Source organism: Armigeres subalbatus, chromosome 2 (genome assembly GCF_024139115.2).
Source record: "Armigeres subalbatus isolate Guangzhou_Male chromosome 2, GZ_Asu_2, whole genome shotgun sequence".
Classification (NCBI taxonomy): Eukaryota; Metazoa; Arthropoda; class Insecta; order Diptera; family Culicidae; genus Armigeres; species Armigeres subalbatus.
This window is the reverse complement of record NC_085140.1, coordinates 152,176,653-152,196,658: the sequence shown is the minus strand read 5'-3', so window position 1 is coordinate 152,196,658 and position 20,006 is coordinate 152,176,653. Positions and strand designations below refer to the sequence as shown.

Sequence of the window (20,006 nt, the reverse complement as noted above, 5' to 3'; positions counted from 1 at the left end):
GAAAAATTTAATTTACTTAAAGCAATAACTATAGGATTAAAGTACAATAGTTCATGTGTAATCTAGACTAATGTTTAAATTATTGTCACCCCAGCAGCTGTATGCAATGGCTGCGCCTGTAGCTTTCTTATCCGTACTTCTGCTTCTACTGTCAGAATTCAGCACATCACGGTCGACCACTGCCTGTCGAGATTGTCTCCACCAGATCGAACCTAAACGAACCGAATTATTTCAAATTCAAGCTCGCTCTATTCGTTCCCAGCAAACGTCAACAGTCAAACGTTGAAAGCGTTCCGTTGTCCCGGCAAATAAGTTCGACAAATAATAACCGCAGTCCCCGATGGGCTATTACCGGCCTGTCAGCCAGAAAGAATAGAAATGGTACGCATCGTTTTGTCTGCGGCGGAAGTGGCCGCTGGCGACGTTTTGTCGTAGTCTTGCTTCGCAAACAGGCCCTACTCCTTTTTCCACTTCTGGTATCTCCCTGGCAAAGGCTGTATGAGAATGTCCAACAGCTTGTCTCTTAACTCGCTTCATTGTGCCTTCACAGGAAAGTCAGATCAACCCAATAGGGCAAAAAAGGGGAACAAATTATAGCTTCATCGAATCGATAGGATAAGGAAAATATTTGCACAATGGACTTGCACTCGACTGTTGTAAATGGGGTCACAGCCTGTGGCGATGTGACCGTTAGTGTGTTGCAGTCGGAGAAAAATTGACTCATTTGCCCTTCGACTGCAGCTAACAAATTGTGAAAACTAATGAGAAAAATAAACGATACAGGTTGGACCGGTAAGCTTGAAGAATATCATTTCAAGACGAATCGGTGTGGAACAACGGGCCGTGATATTTTTCCTATCAACCGTTTCTTTCCAATTTATCGCATCGCGATTACGGAAATGCAAATATCGGCTTTAAGTAGATTGTTCCAGGAATATTCATAAACTTTTGCATATTCGTACATAAGTTTGGAGAATGCCTTCGAAATTTTGTAATTACCTTAGCTTGATTGACTTCATAGTTGCTGGTAGTGGTTGGCCGAGAAACAACAGATATGCCCAGCAATTGAATAGCCTTTTTGGGATTAGAAAATTATTCTCACTGTACATGGATTTTCATTAATTCAAGACCAATAACGATGCGAGCCACGTCATCACAGTCAATTTAGAACAAAGAGAGAAAAATAAGTTCAACACTCATTGCAACAAGGGATCAAAGAATCCTCTGCATCACTGTGAGCACCACGGGAAAAGGATAGTTGGTTAGATGAGAAGATAATGTATAGGGAGTCGCCTTGGTAAGCGTCTGAATAATCTTTTCGTACGAAGTTTTTTTTATTCCTTTCTTTATTTGGTAGGCACTCTGCATTTCTTAACTGCTACTGTGCCATGATCTACTGTGGTGTTCTGTTGTACAGAATCAACACAGAATCTATTTTTAGACATATTTGTTGTTACACTAATTAATGATTTGAGTGTATTACTTCTATGTGAAGTTAAACGATTTACAATGATATGAAAATGCTAATATCATCTTCAAAACTTAGACGTACAAGTTTATGATAGAATTAGAGACGAAAGTATAGAATTGATAGTTCCGTTAGGATACGGCAGACATGAAGAATGTTTTTATAGAAGTCTATTTGAAAGCAAGCGGAGGGCAATTTTTGTGATGGCACATATCGCACGACCTTCCTTCTTCTGTCCTGGTGTTGGGTGGGACTTTAAACAAATTTGACCCGACTGATCGAGCGTCTGCCCACCATAGGCGTAACTAGAGTCTCGGTCTAGGGGGGCCATGGCACCAGCTAGTGGGATGTAATATTCAAAGGCGATTTAAAGCACTGTGCGCATGGATTGCAATAGAAATTGTTTGACTAAGTTTATCGCTCATTCGTCCTAGAACTAACATGAAAATCGGAATCCTACCAAATTTGGAATCCTAAAGTGTTTTTATGAGTCATAAATTCCATGAGTCATAAAATTCATAAATCAAATTCCAGAATAACATAGGGTTTTTGTAGTTACTGACGTTAGGAAGAGACTTTATTATGGTTTTCTGAATAGGTGAGAGATTTCTCTGCAAAAATCAAAGAGACTTGAGAAGCAACCAAATCGATCTTAATTGTGATCCAAAAGAAATGTTTTCTGATACGAACTGGTTTCTAAATCTATTTTTTTTTTATCCTTAAAAACAAATTCTAACTGAAGCAGGCACAAAAGAGTTTTCCGATGATCCTTATGAAATCGCCAAAAAATTAAATGGAACAAGATCTTTTGAGGATTATAAAAATATTTCTTTCATGCAATCTCTGTTGTGAGTGCGAAGGTTGCCTAAGTTTTGTCCTAATACTTTCAATGGAATGCGTTGTTGATTTTTCTGTCATTGTAGCAAAGATTCTTAAGTTTTATAATTTTATATCTTTCTGTGCCAGAACTATATAGCGAGAGCAAAAAACTCCATAGGAATTTGATCAACTGTTTTGCGGCATACCTTGCGATTCACTCGAAAATTTTCGAAAGAATGGTCGTTTGAAATTTCATTGACCGGATTTGTGTACATGTGCTCATTTTGATGTAGTTGCTTCAGTCTTTTTTGAAGCGGATGGTAGTTTAATAGAACAGAAATATTTATATCTTAATACAATTATGTTTTTATGTTTCTGCGACCAGGATACTAGTCAAACAAATGCAGAACAACTTTATTATTTTAAGCTAGCAACTGCATTAGAAGCGGCATTGATTTTAGCTTAAAAATCGAGAAAATGTTCCCGGGAGTCCAACTTAAATATTTCGATGCTTTGCTGATCATAGATGTGATAACGCAACAAAAAATATGTTTAGAATTCATAATCAAAATTAAGAAATATGTAGGAAATATGTAAATGAAATAAAAACTGATTAAGTTGGAATTACTTTTCAAAATTTTCTGGGGGGGGGCAACAAGTAGGTCTGGAGGGGGCCAGGCCCCCCCGGCCCCCCCTTATTTACGCCAATGCTGCCCACCAAGGAGGTGCGGCTCCAACAGCGTCTATTCTGGCATCCAGCGGCTGAGTATGGAATGCTACTCCCCGGAAGCTATACCTAAGATGGCAGCCTCATCCCGGTGGATAGGGAACCTTGGGCCAACAACCTACTGTTCCCGAAACATCAATTTGTTCGAGAATCCGATAACGAAAGAATACGGACGGATTTTACGGCGACGACTCTTAGCGCGAAACAACGGACACGAATAGGAACATGGAACGTTTTAACCCTAGCCCAGCATGGTAAATTGGCACAACTTGCCAATGAGGCACGCCGCATGAAGCTTGAGATCCTGGGACTGAGTGAAGTCCGTTGGCCAAACTTTGGAGAACACAGAACGCCATTGGGACAAGTTCTGCTATACTCTGGTTTACGAGGTATAGATTGAATTCGATAGATAAATTCAAACAATCAAGTACGAACAGTACCTAGGTTAGATGTTCCAGTTGTAGCTATAGTACCAGTTGTCCACTAGTAATGTATATGCCAAATGGCCAATCAAATCACCGCAAACCAAGTTCATATCGATAAAGCATATTCATATGATACGATAAAACCTTTGATCTCCTCCAAAACAAGCAAAGCATAATTGTAAAAATTGATCTTGCTTAATTTTTGACGTCCTTTGCACCAGTTGTCGCACTAGTGGTCCCTGTTTGGCCAGTCCCATAAGAAAACAATGGGATTTGCCAAATAAGGAACCAAAATTAAGAATAGTGCCACAACTGGTGCATGCGTTCCTATTATAGATTAATCAATTTTGATGATTATAACAAATTTTATAGTGGTTTTCACAGCTGTTCTAAGGAGCAGGAAGTAAAACCTTTCGCTTTATATATAAAGTCCACCCACATGCCTTCTACTTATTTAAAAAAAAAATAGTTCAGTTCAATCAAAGGTAATTGCCTATTTCCGGGGATTAAACGACCCGACTTGGACGTTAATTTACAATGTTATGAAAACTCATATGTGAATATGTACGTTATGTGGAAGCTATTGATTTGGAAAATGTATTGGAGGTAACCACTTTCCCTTCGATGGGACTCGAACCCATGACCCTACAGTACGCTAGACTGGTGCTTTAACCAACTAAGCTACGAAGGACCTCCGTCGGCCTTCGCAACCTAGCGGCTACTGAACGAGCTCGAGATTCTCAAATTGGACGCATAGTCAAATCACTCGCAATCCATTTATCAAGCCAATACTTCCACATGTGTATTGTACACGTCCATATTAGAGGAGCGTGAGTATTTAGAATGTCTGGCGGCTATACACATTCTTCATCAGCAACGGTACTGATCAAGTGAGTTGTTCTTATGTATGGCGGCAATTGGTACACCCACCCTATATAGTTCCATGATGTGTAGATGTTTCTCCTGATATGAGGTTGCCCCAAGGTTACAACGCAATGTAACATTTGTTTAATGCGAAATGTCTTACAATTTTGTGAAACGTCGAGATTCAGCTTCGTCTCAAAATTTGTAAAAATTTTAAATGATTTTTTTTAAACTTATACGATTTGTAGTACTTCCAAACCTTTTCCAAATCTTGCAAAGGAACTGTTTTCGACATTACTTTCGACAGCACTACCGATTTTGCATTTTTTAATAGATCATTTTTTCATTGCTAAAAAACTTGTTGATATGCCTAAATTGAGTTTTCGACGGTTCCAAAAGCGATCATAAGTTAAAAATAATACAATGAACTAATAAGGAGCTGCCTTCCTCAGAGTGTTATTTATTACTTTTCTGCTATTGCATTTAATATTTGTAGTTTTGTTTACATTTTGTTTTTGTTCCAAATCAAGTAAATAAATTATTTCTAATTAAAAGGATTAATTTATTTCTAATGTCACTTCAAACGGGCTCCCCAATCAATTCATGCACTTGAACATGTGGTGGAGTACCCAATGCGTATAGAATACCATGAGCAATATCTTCTGGGTGTAGCACTGGCATCGTGCTGGTTTCGGTATTAGCGTAAACATCGCAAAGATCCTCCATAGGTGTTGTAACAAAACCCGGGCTGATGCTCTGGAAATTTATTGGATCTTCGAATTATTTCAGTGTATGAAAATGCCGTATATACTTACTGTTACTTTTATTTTCGTTCCGGAATTCCTCAATTCGTTTCGCATAGTCTCAGTAATGGCTGTCACGGCAAATTTACTTGCAGGGTATAAGTTGGCACCAGGATAACATGGTACATAGTGCCCTTCAATACTATTGATATGAATGATATGACCTGCCACGCCCCTTTTCTGCATTGAAAAAAATGCTTCTCTACTGCATAATGTCAGACCTAAAACATTCACATCTAACGATTGCCTCAGGGAAGCTGTGTTCCCATTTTCAAACAGATCAACTTTTTGGTACACACCAGCATTGTTCACAAGCATATCTACGCCACCGAACGTATTCTCAACAAATTTAAATGCTTCTAAAATATGTTTCTCTTTGGAAACGTCACATTTGAAAGCATGTAGTCTAGCGACCGCTTCCACCGGGAGGTTTGCCTTCAACGCTTCGACTTGTTCCACTCTTCTGGCCAGTCCAATGGTAACCAATCCAGCCTTTGTCAACTCCTGAACCGTGGCAGCACCAATGCCGGAGCTCGCACCCGTCACGATAGCCACATCGATAGCCGGCATCGCGGAGTTGGCTTCCTACTAAGCGCTCAGGTACACTCTGCGCTTATGAAGTGGGAACCTATAAGTGAAAGGATAATCGTTGCCAGATTTAGAACACGGGTCCGAAACCTTACTATAATACCCGTAACGCTGGGTAGATACCTCTTCGTGGTGTGTTACGGGGTAAGTTCTACCACGGTCACATTGCCAGCTACAGGCACATCCTGACCCAACGAATACCTTCCCCATATCCAACTCCGTGGTACTTATTCCTTCTCTCCCTAGTGACGGTACAGATAAGCGTGGCCAGGAATAGTTATTCTAATGCTTTTGTCATTTTTGTCATAGATTGAAATTAAGGACTACACCCACCTTGATTTCTGATAGCAATCTGGACAGAGATTTCAAAGGAAACATGAGTATCACTAGTTTCCAGTCCACGAAATAATTTATAGTAATTTATTTATTTTCCATATTTCATTATACTTATTTTTCATATTTCACTCTATTTATTTTTCATATTTTTACATTTTAATTTTTCAAGTTTCCATATTTTTATGTTTTTATATTTTTACATTGTATATTTTTTTAGTTACGTATTTTATACCTTCCAAATCTTACACTTTTATGTATATTATTTTTCTGTATTAAATTTTTTATATTATTATGTTTTTATATTATCATATTTTCATATTTCTTCAAAATTAACATAACACCTTCTTATTTGATATTTAATGTTTTAATATTTTAAAACTTTTATATTTTGTATTTTTGTATTGTCATATTTTTATAATTTTATGTTATTACACTTTCATATTATAATATTTTTATGTGTTCCATATTCTTATATTTTTCCTATTTTTATACTTTTATATGCTCACATTATGATGCTTTTATATTTTTATATTTTCATGCTTCAAATTTATTATTCTTGTATATGATCATATTTTTATACTTTTGTATTTTTAAATTTCAAATTCCATATTTTAATCTTTTTTATTTTCATATATTTCATATATTTTGTATTTTCATATATAATTTGCATATTTACATATTTCTATATTTTCATATCTTCATTTTTCAATTTCTTTTTTCAATTTTATTCTCTTATTACATTATATTTTTAGGTTTCTTATTTTCATTTTTTCATATTTTCATGCTTTTATATATTTTTATTTTTGTATTATGTACCTTCATATTTTCATGATTTAACATTTTCATAGTACACTACAAAACATCCCAGGCATGAAAGCTTCACAACCTGCCATGTAACCTTTATGCAGACGACGTCCTGGCACATGACCTGCTATCTGATACTCATAACATTCTAAATAATAATTAAATTCATTACAATTTCCAGCTTTTTCTACAAGAGATGTACATCCCGAGTAAACCTCGGCTCCTAGTTGATGTTATATTCTAAAATATATATAAAATTTGATATAATTTCTTATTATTATGTTATTCATTTCACTACATATTTATATACAACTACCAAAATAAGAACTTAAAAAGAACGCGGTGCGTATGGTACGGTATGTCCACGCATCCTTCAACCCCTGTAGATTAGTGATATGTATCATGTTGAAGGGACTACTTGAACACGATACATCTCGAAGAATCATCTCTGCGGCAAACACAACGCAGTGGGCCTGGCCGCTTTGAAGTTTATGTCATACCACTGGTATGCTGTGAGCCTCAATATTGACAAGAAAAATTATTGGGCGTCATCTAACTCAATGATTTTCCAGGATGCTTTCTTTGTACTGGCTGCGTTTGTGTTCGATTAGATTAGATTAGATTAGACGGGTCCGAAACCTTACTATAATCCAATGTTATGCGCTAACCGATGCTGCCGATCTGCAAGATAAAGAGAACTTCTACGGTCAACTCAATGACGTCGTAGATAGAATTCCGAAGGGTGAAATCAAGATTTGTTTGGGCGACTTCAGTACGAAGATCGGATCCGACAACTCGAACCATGAGCGCATTATGGGACGCCATGATCTTGGAGAAATGAGCGAAAACCGAGAGCTGTTCGCAGAATTTTGTGGTAATAATGACTTGGTGATCGGGGGATCGCTTTTCCCTCATCGACCGGTTCACAAGGTGACGTGGGTCTCCCGTGACGGCTTTACAGAAAATCAAATCGACCACATCTGCATCAGCCGAAAATGGAAACGGAGCCTTCTTGATGTACGGAATAAACGTAGTGCCGATATCGCGTCTGATCATCACCTCCTCATCGGCGAAATACGCCTGCGCATTGCGCGGATTCGTCGGCAGGAGGAAAGAGTTGGACGACGATTCACACGCCGACTGGAAGATGCCACGGTGAAACGGTCCTTCATTGAAGAACTGGAGACGCGTGCTGCAGATATTCCGGAAGGTGGCAACGTGGAAGACCAATGGACCGCCATAAAGAATGCCTTCATCGTCACCAGCGAGAACAATTTTGGCGAGCTACGCACCCAGAGAAAACAATGGATCACCAATGAGACCTGGAGGAAGATAGAGGAGCGAAGAGAAGCCAAAGCCGCGATAGAGCGATCGAAAACCAGAGGAGCCAAAGTCTTAGCCCGTCAACGATACGCGGCTCTTTAGAAGGAAGTAAAACGCTCATGTCTACGGGACAAGCGAACGTGGGCAGACTCTCTGGCCGACAAAGGAGAGAGAACCGCCGCAACCGGGGACATTCGCCTCCTCTACGATATCTCACGACGCTTAAGCGGGGCGAAGATGAATGCAACGATGCCTGTGAAAGACGCGAACGATCAGTTATTGACCGACCCAACTGACCAGCTGAAACGCTGGTTCGAGCACTTCGAACAACTTTTTCAAGTGCCAGCCAGGCCATCACCACCTCGGCATGATCTGCCTAGGATCCAACGTATAACACGCGTCAATACCGAAGCTCCATCACTGCTAGAGATTACAACAGCCATCCAAAGCATGAAATCGAATAAAGCCCCAGGGGTCGACCGCATATCAGCCGAGATGCTCAAAGCAGACCCCATGACATCCGCTCAACTACTGCATCGTTTATTTCCCAGATATTGGACACCGCAACTTTTCCGGTCGACTGGATGCAAGGTATCTTAGTGAAGGTACCCAAAAAGGGTGACCTGACTGTATGTGATAACTGGCGAGGTATTATGTTGCTGTGTACCGTTCTCAAAGTTCTGTGCAAAATTATCCTAGCCCGGATTCAGGAGAAGATCGATGCGACTCTCCGGCGGCAGCAAGCCGGATTCCGTGCCGGAAGATCCTGTGTGAACCATATTGTCACGCTCCGCATAATTCTGGAGCAGGTCAACGAATTCCAAGAGTCCCTTTACTTGGTATTCATTGACTACGAAAAAGCTTTCGACCATCTCAATCACGAGAATATGTGGGCGCCCTGAGACGCAAGGGGGTTCCTGAGAAAATCATCGGACTCATCGAAGCACAGTACGAGGCCTTTTCGTGTAGAGTGCTGCACAATGGGGCCCTGTCCGACCCGGGTCGTAGCTGGTGTGAGGCAAGGATGTGTTCTATCACCGTTACTGTTCCTCATCGTAATCGATGAGATTCTGGTAGATGCGATTCACCGTGAACCAAACCGCGGGCTGTTATGGCAGCCTATAACCATGGAGCACCTAAACGACTTCGAATTGGCTGATGACGTTGCACTCCTCGCGCAACGGCGCTCTGATATGCAGAGTAAGCTCAACGACCTTGCCGAGCGCTCCTCCTCGGCAGGTTTAGTCATCAACGTCGACAAAACCAAATCGTTGGATGTAAACACGGTGACTCCTTCCAGTTTCACAGTAGCCGGGCAACCAGTGGAGAATGTTGAAAGCTTCCAATATCTTGGTAGCCAAATGGCGTCAGACGGCGGTACCAAGATCGACATAGGCGCACGGATCAAGAAAGCAAGGGCTGCCTTTGCGAGTTTAAGAAATATCTGGAAAACAGGCAGATAAGTGAACGCACCAAAATACGAATTTTCAACTCTAACGTGAAATCTGTGCTGTTATACGCTAGCGAAACATGGTGTGTATCAGTGGAGAACACTCAACGGCTGCAGGTGTTCATTAACAGATGCCTGCGGTATATAATTCGGGCCTGGTGGCCTAACAACTGGATCTCAAACAACGAGCTCCATCGTCATTGTCACCAGAGGCCGATAGCAAAAGAGATTCGGGATCGGAAGTGGGGCTGGGTCGACCACACTCTACGTAGGGGCGGAAACGAAATCTGTAAACAAGCATTGGACTGGAACCCAGCGGGACATCGCAGCAGAGGCAGACCCAGAGGCTCATGGCGGCGAAGCCTCAATAAAGAAATAAAAGAAGTCGACCGAAATCTAACCTGGCAACAGGTTAAAGCGATAGCCGGGCAACGCTCAGGATGGAGATTTTTCAAGTCGGTCCTTTGCACCACCGGAGGTGTACAGGATCCATAAGTAAGTAAGTAAGTAAGTGTAGTTAAATCGATTACTTATTATTGGAACGATTAATTACGATGCGGTTTTCGCTGAGTGAAAGCTCTTGAGTATTCCTTTTAGCTATGTTTTACATAACATATAGGCATCTTTGCCGTAGAATGTGGTCCTTCCCTGATTTTGAAACGCTAGCGAACCTAGCGGTGGAAGTCAAGCTTTACTCAACAACGAGCATAAGACAGAGCAGCAGCGCATGCTTTTCTGTTTCTCTCTATCGCCTTGGATACCCGGGAGGGCTGTTTGTCAATTGTTGATACACAAAGAGTTCACTTTGAATTTTGCTCTTTGTTCTATGATGTCTATCTGTTTTGTGTATGTTTTCTTTTAATCTGTGCTTGATGGGGAAGCGTCATTAACAGTATAATGAAAAAATAAATTTCCCCATACTAATTTGCATGCAAACTTAAAACGGCTTGTGCTAAATCAGTTTTAATCCAAATGAGCTAAAATTTCCGGAGGACATTTAGAACATGATACAGAATCAAATGAGCGTTGCGGAGCAAAATCTATTTTTTGAACCACCCTAATATACATTCCAATAACATCCTCCGGAACATCGAACTTAGACATGAACCTAGCACAAACCAACCGACATCTTAGACTTGTTAGCGACAACTCGAATAAATACGTTTTCAAACTTCTTGAGCTGTTGTACCACTTCTGGTCAAGAGCTCAAAAGTTTTTGCCGATATATTTGTTTGTAATGCTTGAGAACGGTATTATTACCGTCAGGTGGAGTGATCGAGTTTTTTTGCAGTTCTTTACGGACACATATAGAAACTTTGATAATATGATACTTATAGAGGACCAATGAAAATGGTTTTTGATAGTGATCCGTCGGGTAGAATAGGGCATACACAGCGAACAAGGTTTATGATAAGGTGGAAGACAATCTGCGGACGCTTGTGACACACACCCTGTAGCATAAAAACGCCCATAATTAGGATTGTTTCTTACGAAAGAGAGTTATTTTCATCGCTCATTTGTCTAAAGTGAAAAGCAGCAAGTTTAGTACCACAGCTCGGAAAGGAATATTTCAAAGGAATTAAACGTTCAAAAGAAACCAATTCAAACGAAAATAAAATTGTCGATAGCTTGAATATAGCGTTCAACCTAAACTATCAACACCGTTTGATACGTATCATGTGGAGAAATTTAAATTGAATACGATCTTGTCTTCTTCACTCTTGACAGTTTTCCTTCCATGGCATAAATATGGCAAAAACGTTGTATCGACAATAGCCCTATGCGCCGCGCAATCTTCTAGCATAAACAACATAAAACCCATGTGCGGTGTTCGTTTGAATAAATATCATGGCTTTTCCGAGCCATTCCACTTTCCCACAATTTTCCATTTTCAAGACCACTCTGCCACTTGGAGCTTGTCAACCTGCTACGCTTATCGTGTTTAAAAGTTTTATTTTTTTCCACTTTCCCAACGGTAAAGCTCACCTTCGCTAAACATTCTCGGAGCTCGGCAAACCCATCTATATCAAGTATGTTAAGCCCCTGTGCTGGACCCAGACCAATAAAGAAAAAAAAACTTTTCGTTCTTTGCTCCGAGCGGTTTTTTTTCTCTTCATATTTTCATCCAAAGCAATGGAGAAGAGAATTCCACTGCTGGTCCCCCGACCCCTAACCCCCTAACCACGAATTGTTGTGATGGGGTTCAACAGCATGTCGTGTGCGCTGTTCAACTTTCGCCAGAGGTGTTGGATTGAAAAGTTTTCCTATTCCACATTCCGCACGGAATCCGGAAGCCGGTTAAAAGTTGCTTGATAATGGAACGAGCAAAGTGATATTATTCAGAAAAGGTAACTACCCGAGCCTTCGGTAAATGGGGAAGAACGGTCGTCCATCGCCAGCGTCTTCGGAATGTGTGTGCATCGGACGATGACGCTGACGTGGGAAAACTTCGTAATTGAAGGATTGGACGCAGATTGGATGCGAGAAATGCTGCCAGACCGTGGTTGATGGTGACTGCTTTCGGGTCGTGAACGGTTAAACGTAACGGCACTGACGCGAAATGAGAACAAAAATTTTGTGTATGGGCAGAACTCTATTTTCTTCAATTAAGAACAATGTTAAATCAATGTGAAATATCTACTCAAATCTTTAAGTTCATTTAATGTTGAATGTATAATTTCCTTTGTTTTATTCTACTCCCAAAGCTTTTATCTTTTTAAGTACAATGATTAAAAATACAGGTATCATGAAGCAATTTCCGGCCACGTGTTCTCTACAACTTGACATGGAGATCAATCGATATCTACAGTAACATGCCTGAGCCGAGCGGCAAGCTTTGCCTCCACCAAGATTTTTTCTCCGGCAGCAACTTTTTCGGTGGTACCCTCTCAGACACCTCCAACTATGCTTCTCATAAATATATGCTACGTTCCAGTATGGCATGCATACTAATGAACCGTATCGAATATAAATTTGAATATTTAGCGGAGGCTCACGATTTCGTTAATTCGAACGAAATACCAATTATTAGCTGCACTATTTTAGTATGTGATTTAAAAAATATTTATTGTTTCGAAGGTATTGTTTTTATGAACAAGGCCCATATTTTATATTTATACAACATAAACATTGTATAACTGTTTCCATTAGCACACGCAAGATTACTAAAACTCAACCTGTAGATGATGCTGTTGAGTAAATGTTTTAGAACTCCTAGCTTGCTTCAAACATTTTCCACAAAACTTAAATGACGTTCTTTAAAGTATAAATAGGAATGCATGCCACAATGCTGAGTTTTCCCAATACTGTCGATACCATCAATAAATATGTGAACGATGCTGCACTGAATATGGAGACAAATTATAATGTATCTGCATTGTGCAGTCTATCCTATTTTATGAAAGCAGTCAATCATGAAAAATAAAAATAAATGTAATATATGCAAGGGACGTTCTAGATTTCAAACTTCACGTTTTCATCTTGATGAGAAGTGCCATTTTAATATTACCGCTATCGCTATACCATTTCCATTATCGTTCGAATGAATTGGCAACTCACGTGGAAAGAGCATTATTGTAATGACTGCGGGGATGGACTTCTGATATGGAACACGTTCGCCAACAATGATTTTCAAAACGACGCAACAGCAAGAGGTTGGTACAGAAATCCAGTATGGCTTATATGGTATTCCTGCTGGGTGTCTTAGTTATTAAATAAATTCCTGGATATTTAAGATTTTGGAGTACAGTGGCAGTCCGATCAAACTGAATTCATATGTAATGAAATCTTTTTGGTAAGCGTATTTGAAATAGTAAGCAAGTTTTTGGTTAACCAAATAATGCCGAATTGTTCCTATACTCTAAATCAGAATTTCACATGCTTACCTCTTATGTGATTCATCTAATCTAGCAGCTAGGTTTCGTAATTCTAACTCATTTACAGAGAAATATTTTAGCAGAAACTAGAAAACTTTTCCATTGAAGTTGATTGCAAGTACCATGTTTTGGGTACCCGACAAGAACATTATTCAAAATGATATGGAAACTCGATGTGTATATGCACAGGGACAGCAGGGACTATGTCCAAGGGCTTGACGATCCCTTCCCAGGCCATCTGCGAGTTGTGGTGCCTGCCTAGGATGTGGTGGGGTTTGACATTGTTAAACCTCTATAAAAAGCTGCATGTATCCACAATTAAGCTCCTCCAAAGCGAACGTGTGCCGCTCGAAGCGTACAAGCCCAAGTTCTTGTGTTAGGTGGGACGCTAAACAGACCTGAAACGACGGCCCTCCGACGAGAAAGGAGGTTTGCGCAGGCCCAAAACGCCGCCTTTTTAAAAACAACCATTACGAACGACATAGAAGATAATGCGACTCGATAAATCGGCAACGACCTAGGCGACTAATAAAGCATCACAATTGGAAACTTGGAACATGGAACTGCAAGTCACTAGGCTTCGCGACAGGATAATTTACGATGAATTACATCCCCGCAACATCGACGTCGTAGCGCTGCAGAAAATCTGCTGGACAGGACAGAAAGTGTGGAAAAGCGGGCATCGAGCAGCTACCTTCTACCAAAGCTGTGGCACTAACAACAAGCTGGGAGCTGGCTTAACCTTTTGTCTGTGCTTTGGGGTCAATATGACCCCAGGCCACTTTGAGTGGCCGCCATTTTTTTTTAATTTTCAACCGATTCTCCTAATTTTTGGTAGTTTGCTGAAACTCGTCGAGATCTGTCTACTAGGTGCAAATTCACTTCAAAAATCATGAAAATATGCGCTACAGTGTACTTTTTTCAAAAAACTTACGTTGTCTGTGCTCTGGGGTCAAATTGACCCCAAATTGAAATTGCTTTAACTTTTTTAATGCTTGGCCAATTTTGGATTTTTGGGGCTGTTTCGAAAGATAATTTATTCATCTTTCAGGTCGTTACCAAAGATTGACTATAGGTGGGCGGGTACATCGCAGGGAGGGGTTTTCGTAAAAAGGGTACAAAAACAGTGATTTTTCATGCTTATTTTACTTATATCTGAAAATCCTACCCATTTTGAACTGCACCTTTTCAAAAAGGTTTGCAGGAAGGCGTGTGCTTTGATATGAGGCATTGATTAGTTTAGAGCTTGGTCGCTGAGTGGAGGTATATTTGAATTCATTAATTCAGACTACTCAAGTAATTCCGATATATGGAATTTTCCTCATTGTAAATATTCTTATCGCACAAATTTGAAATTTTTAAAGATGACGTCTTTAATAAAGTTCGTCTGGTGGGAATGGACTGTCATGTGACGGAATAAATAATTAGGAAATTTACAAATAGGCGGCGCTAGCGTACTTGCAATATTCTAGCATATATGAAATATTGCTTTAGCTTGAGATCCCTCATACCTACACTCAAGTTGTATTCGGCAACATTGTTCAGGATGTCTAGCACTACAAAGCGGTCTTCCAATTTTTAAATTTGTTCGATAAGAATATTTACACTGATGAGAATTCTATATATCGCAATATCTTAAGTAGTCCAAAATAATGAATTCAAACCCAAGTAGCACCTGTAACTTACTCCCAATAAAAAAATAAACAGAAATGTTGTACATGAATTATATACTTGTTTCAACTGTAACATTGAGTTTAGATTCAGTTATATTAATGTTCTACATGTTTTGGGTTTTGGAAAGTCATATTTCTGAAAGTTTTTCATTTGCATCTTATGTATGACTTAAATAAAACAGCAACAACATGTTTGATATAATTGCGTTAGATCGAGACCTCTTTATAACCTTCTGCTTGGCGTTCAAAAATAGGCCTTCAAAACACGGATTCGGCATTTTTGGTACGAATTGTCAATGATTTTGTGAAACATATTTTTCTTACCTTTAAAAATTTGTTGGCAATAATATGAATAATGTCCATCACCACACAGCGAGAGCAAATAAATCGTAAAATCACAATTTTAATTTGAAAGTTATATTGTTTTTAGTTGCAACTTGGAAAAGTTGTTTATAACTGTATGTTTTTATGCATACTGATTTACGACGGCGTTATGACAAACAGCATTTATTATTAATGTTTACAGTTTCATGTGGTTACATTTGTGTTGTATATTAGTTTTCGGAACAGTTTTATGATTTCTTGTTGCATGTGATATTTTTGACAGATCTATGTACAGTGCCGGGCAAAAAATAGATTCCGCTTTCTGAATAATTAATTAGAATGTTCCTTTCCATCATATCTCTCGTTCAAACACATAGAAAACATAGGATTTATTATCTCTGAGAAACATTTTCCGATAAAAATCCTATGCCTTTGAAAGATAAAAAAATGATAAGGCATCAGCTCTGCGGAAGAAACTAAATTGGATAAATCGGGTCCACATTTTCATTTCATCGAACCAAACTTCTTTTGAGCCGGAATTCTATAACTTCTGTATCAGTATTTAATAATTAACTTGTATTACCGATTCAGATGCATTGATTTTTTATAACCAGAGATGAATAATTTGAGTTTGAAAATAATTGGGTAACTCGAAACATTCATATTCTTGATCTCGTATAGCTGCAATATTCCTTTTCATAATAGGAGAAATAAAAGCAGTTTGACTTGTTTAATTTTATTTTCCAACAGTGAACTAGTATGTTAGTAAAAAGAAGCGATGATGGAGTGATGGAAATGGGTACAGTTTCCCTGTTTTAAATTTCCTAAAATTGACTTGATAGTTATGTCCGATATTGGTTTTCCAGTTTATTTGGTGGTTCGGTAAGATAATTCTTTATAATTCGACAATCTTTTACCATATGTTGCGGATTTCGTTGGACTATTTTTTGCGTTTCGACAGGCCTGAAACAAGATCCACAACAAATGCATTGCACAGTGTTGCTTTTTGTCGATTTCGTGCGCTTTTTTAATAGCATCGTTTCTGTTGATTTTTTCGCTGTAGTTTGTTTGGAGGAAACGTTAGATATCATAAAGCGCTTTTTTTGAGAAAATCTGTGAAATGATTAATCCACCTAAAAGTGAGATAAAAATTTTACTTTTTCACCTAAACCGTATATGCGCCTAGTGTCTTCGAGAAAGTTGTAGCGGGTGGTATTTTAGGCCACTTTGCCAAAAAACATGTATCTGTGACTTATACTTTACTAGATATGTGACATTTACCGTGGAAGGCCCCTAAAATCAGTTTTTTGAGCATAACTTTTTTATATGTTTCAGGCACTTTTACACCCTTCTACAAAGTTGTTTGGCTAATAAAAATACACGTTTTTGTAGAACATTGCGAAGCTCTATCTCTTAAAATTGATAAGTTATTTGAGAAAATATGTTTTTTCTAGGGGTATTTGAGAATCGTATAACTTGGTCCGGCGCAAAATGGCGCAGACAACTTTTTAGTTCTCTGAAGCTGCTGTATGTTGACTCTTGCCTAGCGATTGAAGCTTGTGTTTACACGAAATAACAAACGAGTTACCGTCAACTGGGGGGAAGATGATCATTTTTAAGACAAAACATGCAATAACAATGTGTGTTTACATTTTAAATCGAAACAAATATTTTCAAAACATGTACTGCTATACGTTGCAATGATCAACAACTTTAGTTTTCTGAAATGCGTTCGCATTTATTAAAATAAATTAAATTATCACACATTTTTTGAGTATTCTGGTTTGGGGTGAAGTTGATCAAAGCAGCTCTACTAAAATCATTATGACCTAGTAGTCAAAATACACTAGGTTATTTGTGTGAATGTTGAATTTACTACGTGAAGAAGTCTACGAAGTCAATATTTGAAACGAAAATAGCGTCATTTATGACTATCTCTCTCTTTCTTCCACAAAATACATTTTCATGATTATAATCGAAAAACTCGGATTTCTACCTAGCGGTAACATTACTTGAACGGAGAATATTGTTGACTACCGTTTCATAAAAAAATTTGGCACTTTTGACTGACACATCAAATGATCATCTTCACCTCAATGATCATCTTCCCCCCAGTTGACGGTATATAGATTTTAAATTTTCTTGTTTTTGGCCTTACTCGTACACTAAGATTATGTATAGGCTATAGGATCGCACTAAAAACCAATATTTGATGGTGGCCCATAAGCTTATAGTTTTATATAGAAATTCGATAAACTGAGCTGATGTCTGTATGTGTGTATGAGTGTATGTGTGTATGTGTAGACATTTAAAAGACACCTTTTTTGCCTTTCTCGTACACTAAGTGCAAAACTAAAAGACTTTTTTATTAAGACTAGATATACACATAGTGTCTTCGGGAAAGCTGTAGCGTATAGTATTTTGAGCCATATTGCCAAAGACACCCCATGTCTAACTATTATACTTTAAAAATATGTGACTTTTTCAATGGAAGATCCCTAAAATCACATTTTTATTATAACTTTTTTTTCTATTTTTCCAAGACTTTTCCAACCTTCTACAAAGTTATTTGTCAAACAAAACTACACGTTTTGTGGAACATTGCAAGCGCTATCTCTTAAAGCTTAAAAGTTATAATGAAAAAGGTGTTTTTTAGGGTGTTCAGAAATCAAATAGCCTGTTCCGGCGCAAAATGGCCCACAAAACTTTTTAGGATTCAGAAACTACTGTTCTTCTACTTTTCTCTAGTGATTGAAACTTATGTTTACACGAAATTACACGTGTGTTATATCGATTTCAAACTTCCTCTATAAATCTCTGCTTTTTTAATTAATTCTGTATAAGGAGGAATCGCTTCTCAATATTTTGTAAAATGATTGTTCGCAATTGAATACACAAATATGATTAAATGTTTTTGAGCGTGTATCAAGCTGTCAAAAACGTTGAAATGTACATCACAGTTCGGTGTGTTCGGTGAAATTTTTCTTTTAGTTTTGCACTTAGTGTACGAGAAAGGCAAAAAAGGTGTCTTTTAAATGTCTACACATACACACATACACTCATACACACATACAGACATCAGCTCAGTTTATCGAATTTCTATATAAAACTATGGGCTTATGGGCCACCATCAAATATTGGTTTTCAGTGCGATCCTATAGCCTATACATAATCTTAGTGTACGAGTAAGGCCAAAAACAAGAAAATTTAAAATCTATATAACTCGTTTGTAATTTCGTGTAAACACAAGCTTCAATCGCTAGGCAAGAGTCAACATACAGCAGCTTCAGAGAACTAAAAAGTTGTCTGCGCCATTTTGCGCCGGACCAAGTTATACGATTCTCAAATACCCCTAGAAAAACATATTTTCTCAAATAACTTATCAATTTTAAGAGATAGAGCTTCGCAATGTTCTACAAACACGTGTATTTTTATTAGCCAAACAACTTTGTAGAAGGGTGTAAAAGTGCCTGAAACATATAAAAAAAGTTATGCTCAAAAAACTGATTTTAGGGGCCTTCCACGGTAAATGTCACATATCTAGTAAAGTATAAGTCACAGATACATGATTTTTGGCAAAGTGGCCTAAAATACTATCCGCTACAACTTTCTCGAAGACACTAGGCGCATATACGGTTTAGGTGAAAAAGTAAAATTTTTATCTCACTTTTAGGTGGATTAATCATTTCACAGATTTTCTCAAAAAAAGCCCTTTATGATATCTAACGTTTCCTCCAAACAAACTACAGCGAAAAAATCAACAGAAACGATGCTATTAAAAAAGCGCACGAAATCGACAAAAAGCAACACTGTGCATTGATTTGAGTACACTCTGTTAGCCCGACATACGGATCTATTAACCACGTATAACCATAATTTCAAGTACGAACAACCATTGTATCCTGGATATTTAGTATCTAAATAACTTAATCTATTTATACAGCATTGTATATTCTTCCCAATAAAAGTTTTTTTTCTGAAGGTAACAAAATATTCAACCGTCAGTGTACGATGAAGATGGCGATCTGAATTATGAAAATCAGCGATGCCCTTTGTTGGCGCTTGAAGCGTATGATACATATTCAATGTTTTCTCCACAAACTAATCGATAATATGATTAGTTTCTCAGGGCGTACCGAAAAATTAAAGCTACATGAGTGTGTTTCACTATAAATTCTGAACCGCTTGTGGAATTGCAATATATGTTTGTGGTGTGAAGAACAATTGTAAATTTGGTATTTTATTTTCATTACTTGCATCATGTCTTCTACATTATACTACAGTATACATTTTCAAAATAAATTGAGCAAACATCTAACCGAAATAAAATGACAGCTCGGTTTTCATGAGTGTTATGATTCAGTTATAATTAAGATTCAAAATCATTTTATATGAAACCTGAGAAATGTTATATATTGACTCCACCTCTTGAAACAGTTATAATTGTATTGCTAATACTGAGTTGGAACAAATTGTGTTGCTTGGGAATATACCACCACCTGGCGGCCGAGTTCTAAACTTATCAAC

The 20,006-nt window shown here is 38.2% G+C and overlaps 2 protein-coding genes across 6 annotated transcripts in view; one reads left to right on the top strand and one right to left on the bottom strand.

Moving 5' to 3' along the window:
* The window catches only part of LOC134211033 (glutamate-gated chloride channel), a 538,835-nt gene that overhangs the window by 248,781 nt on the left and 270,048 nt on the right, over positions 1 to 20,006 (top strand). The window lies entirely within an intron of this gene.
* On the bottom strand, positions 4,883 to 5,676 carry LOC134215302 (farnesol dehydrogenase-like). Its single transcript, XM_062694521.1, has 2 exons — positions 5,119 to 5,676; positions 4,883 to 5,059 (listed from the first exon to the last, which is right to left on the bottom strand). The coding sequence occupies exons 1-2, from the start codon at positions 5,674 to 5,676 to the stop codon at positions 4,883 to 4,885; spliced, it is 735 nt and encodes a 244-aa protein (XP_062550505.1).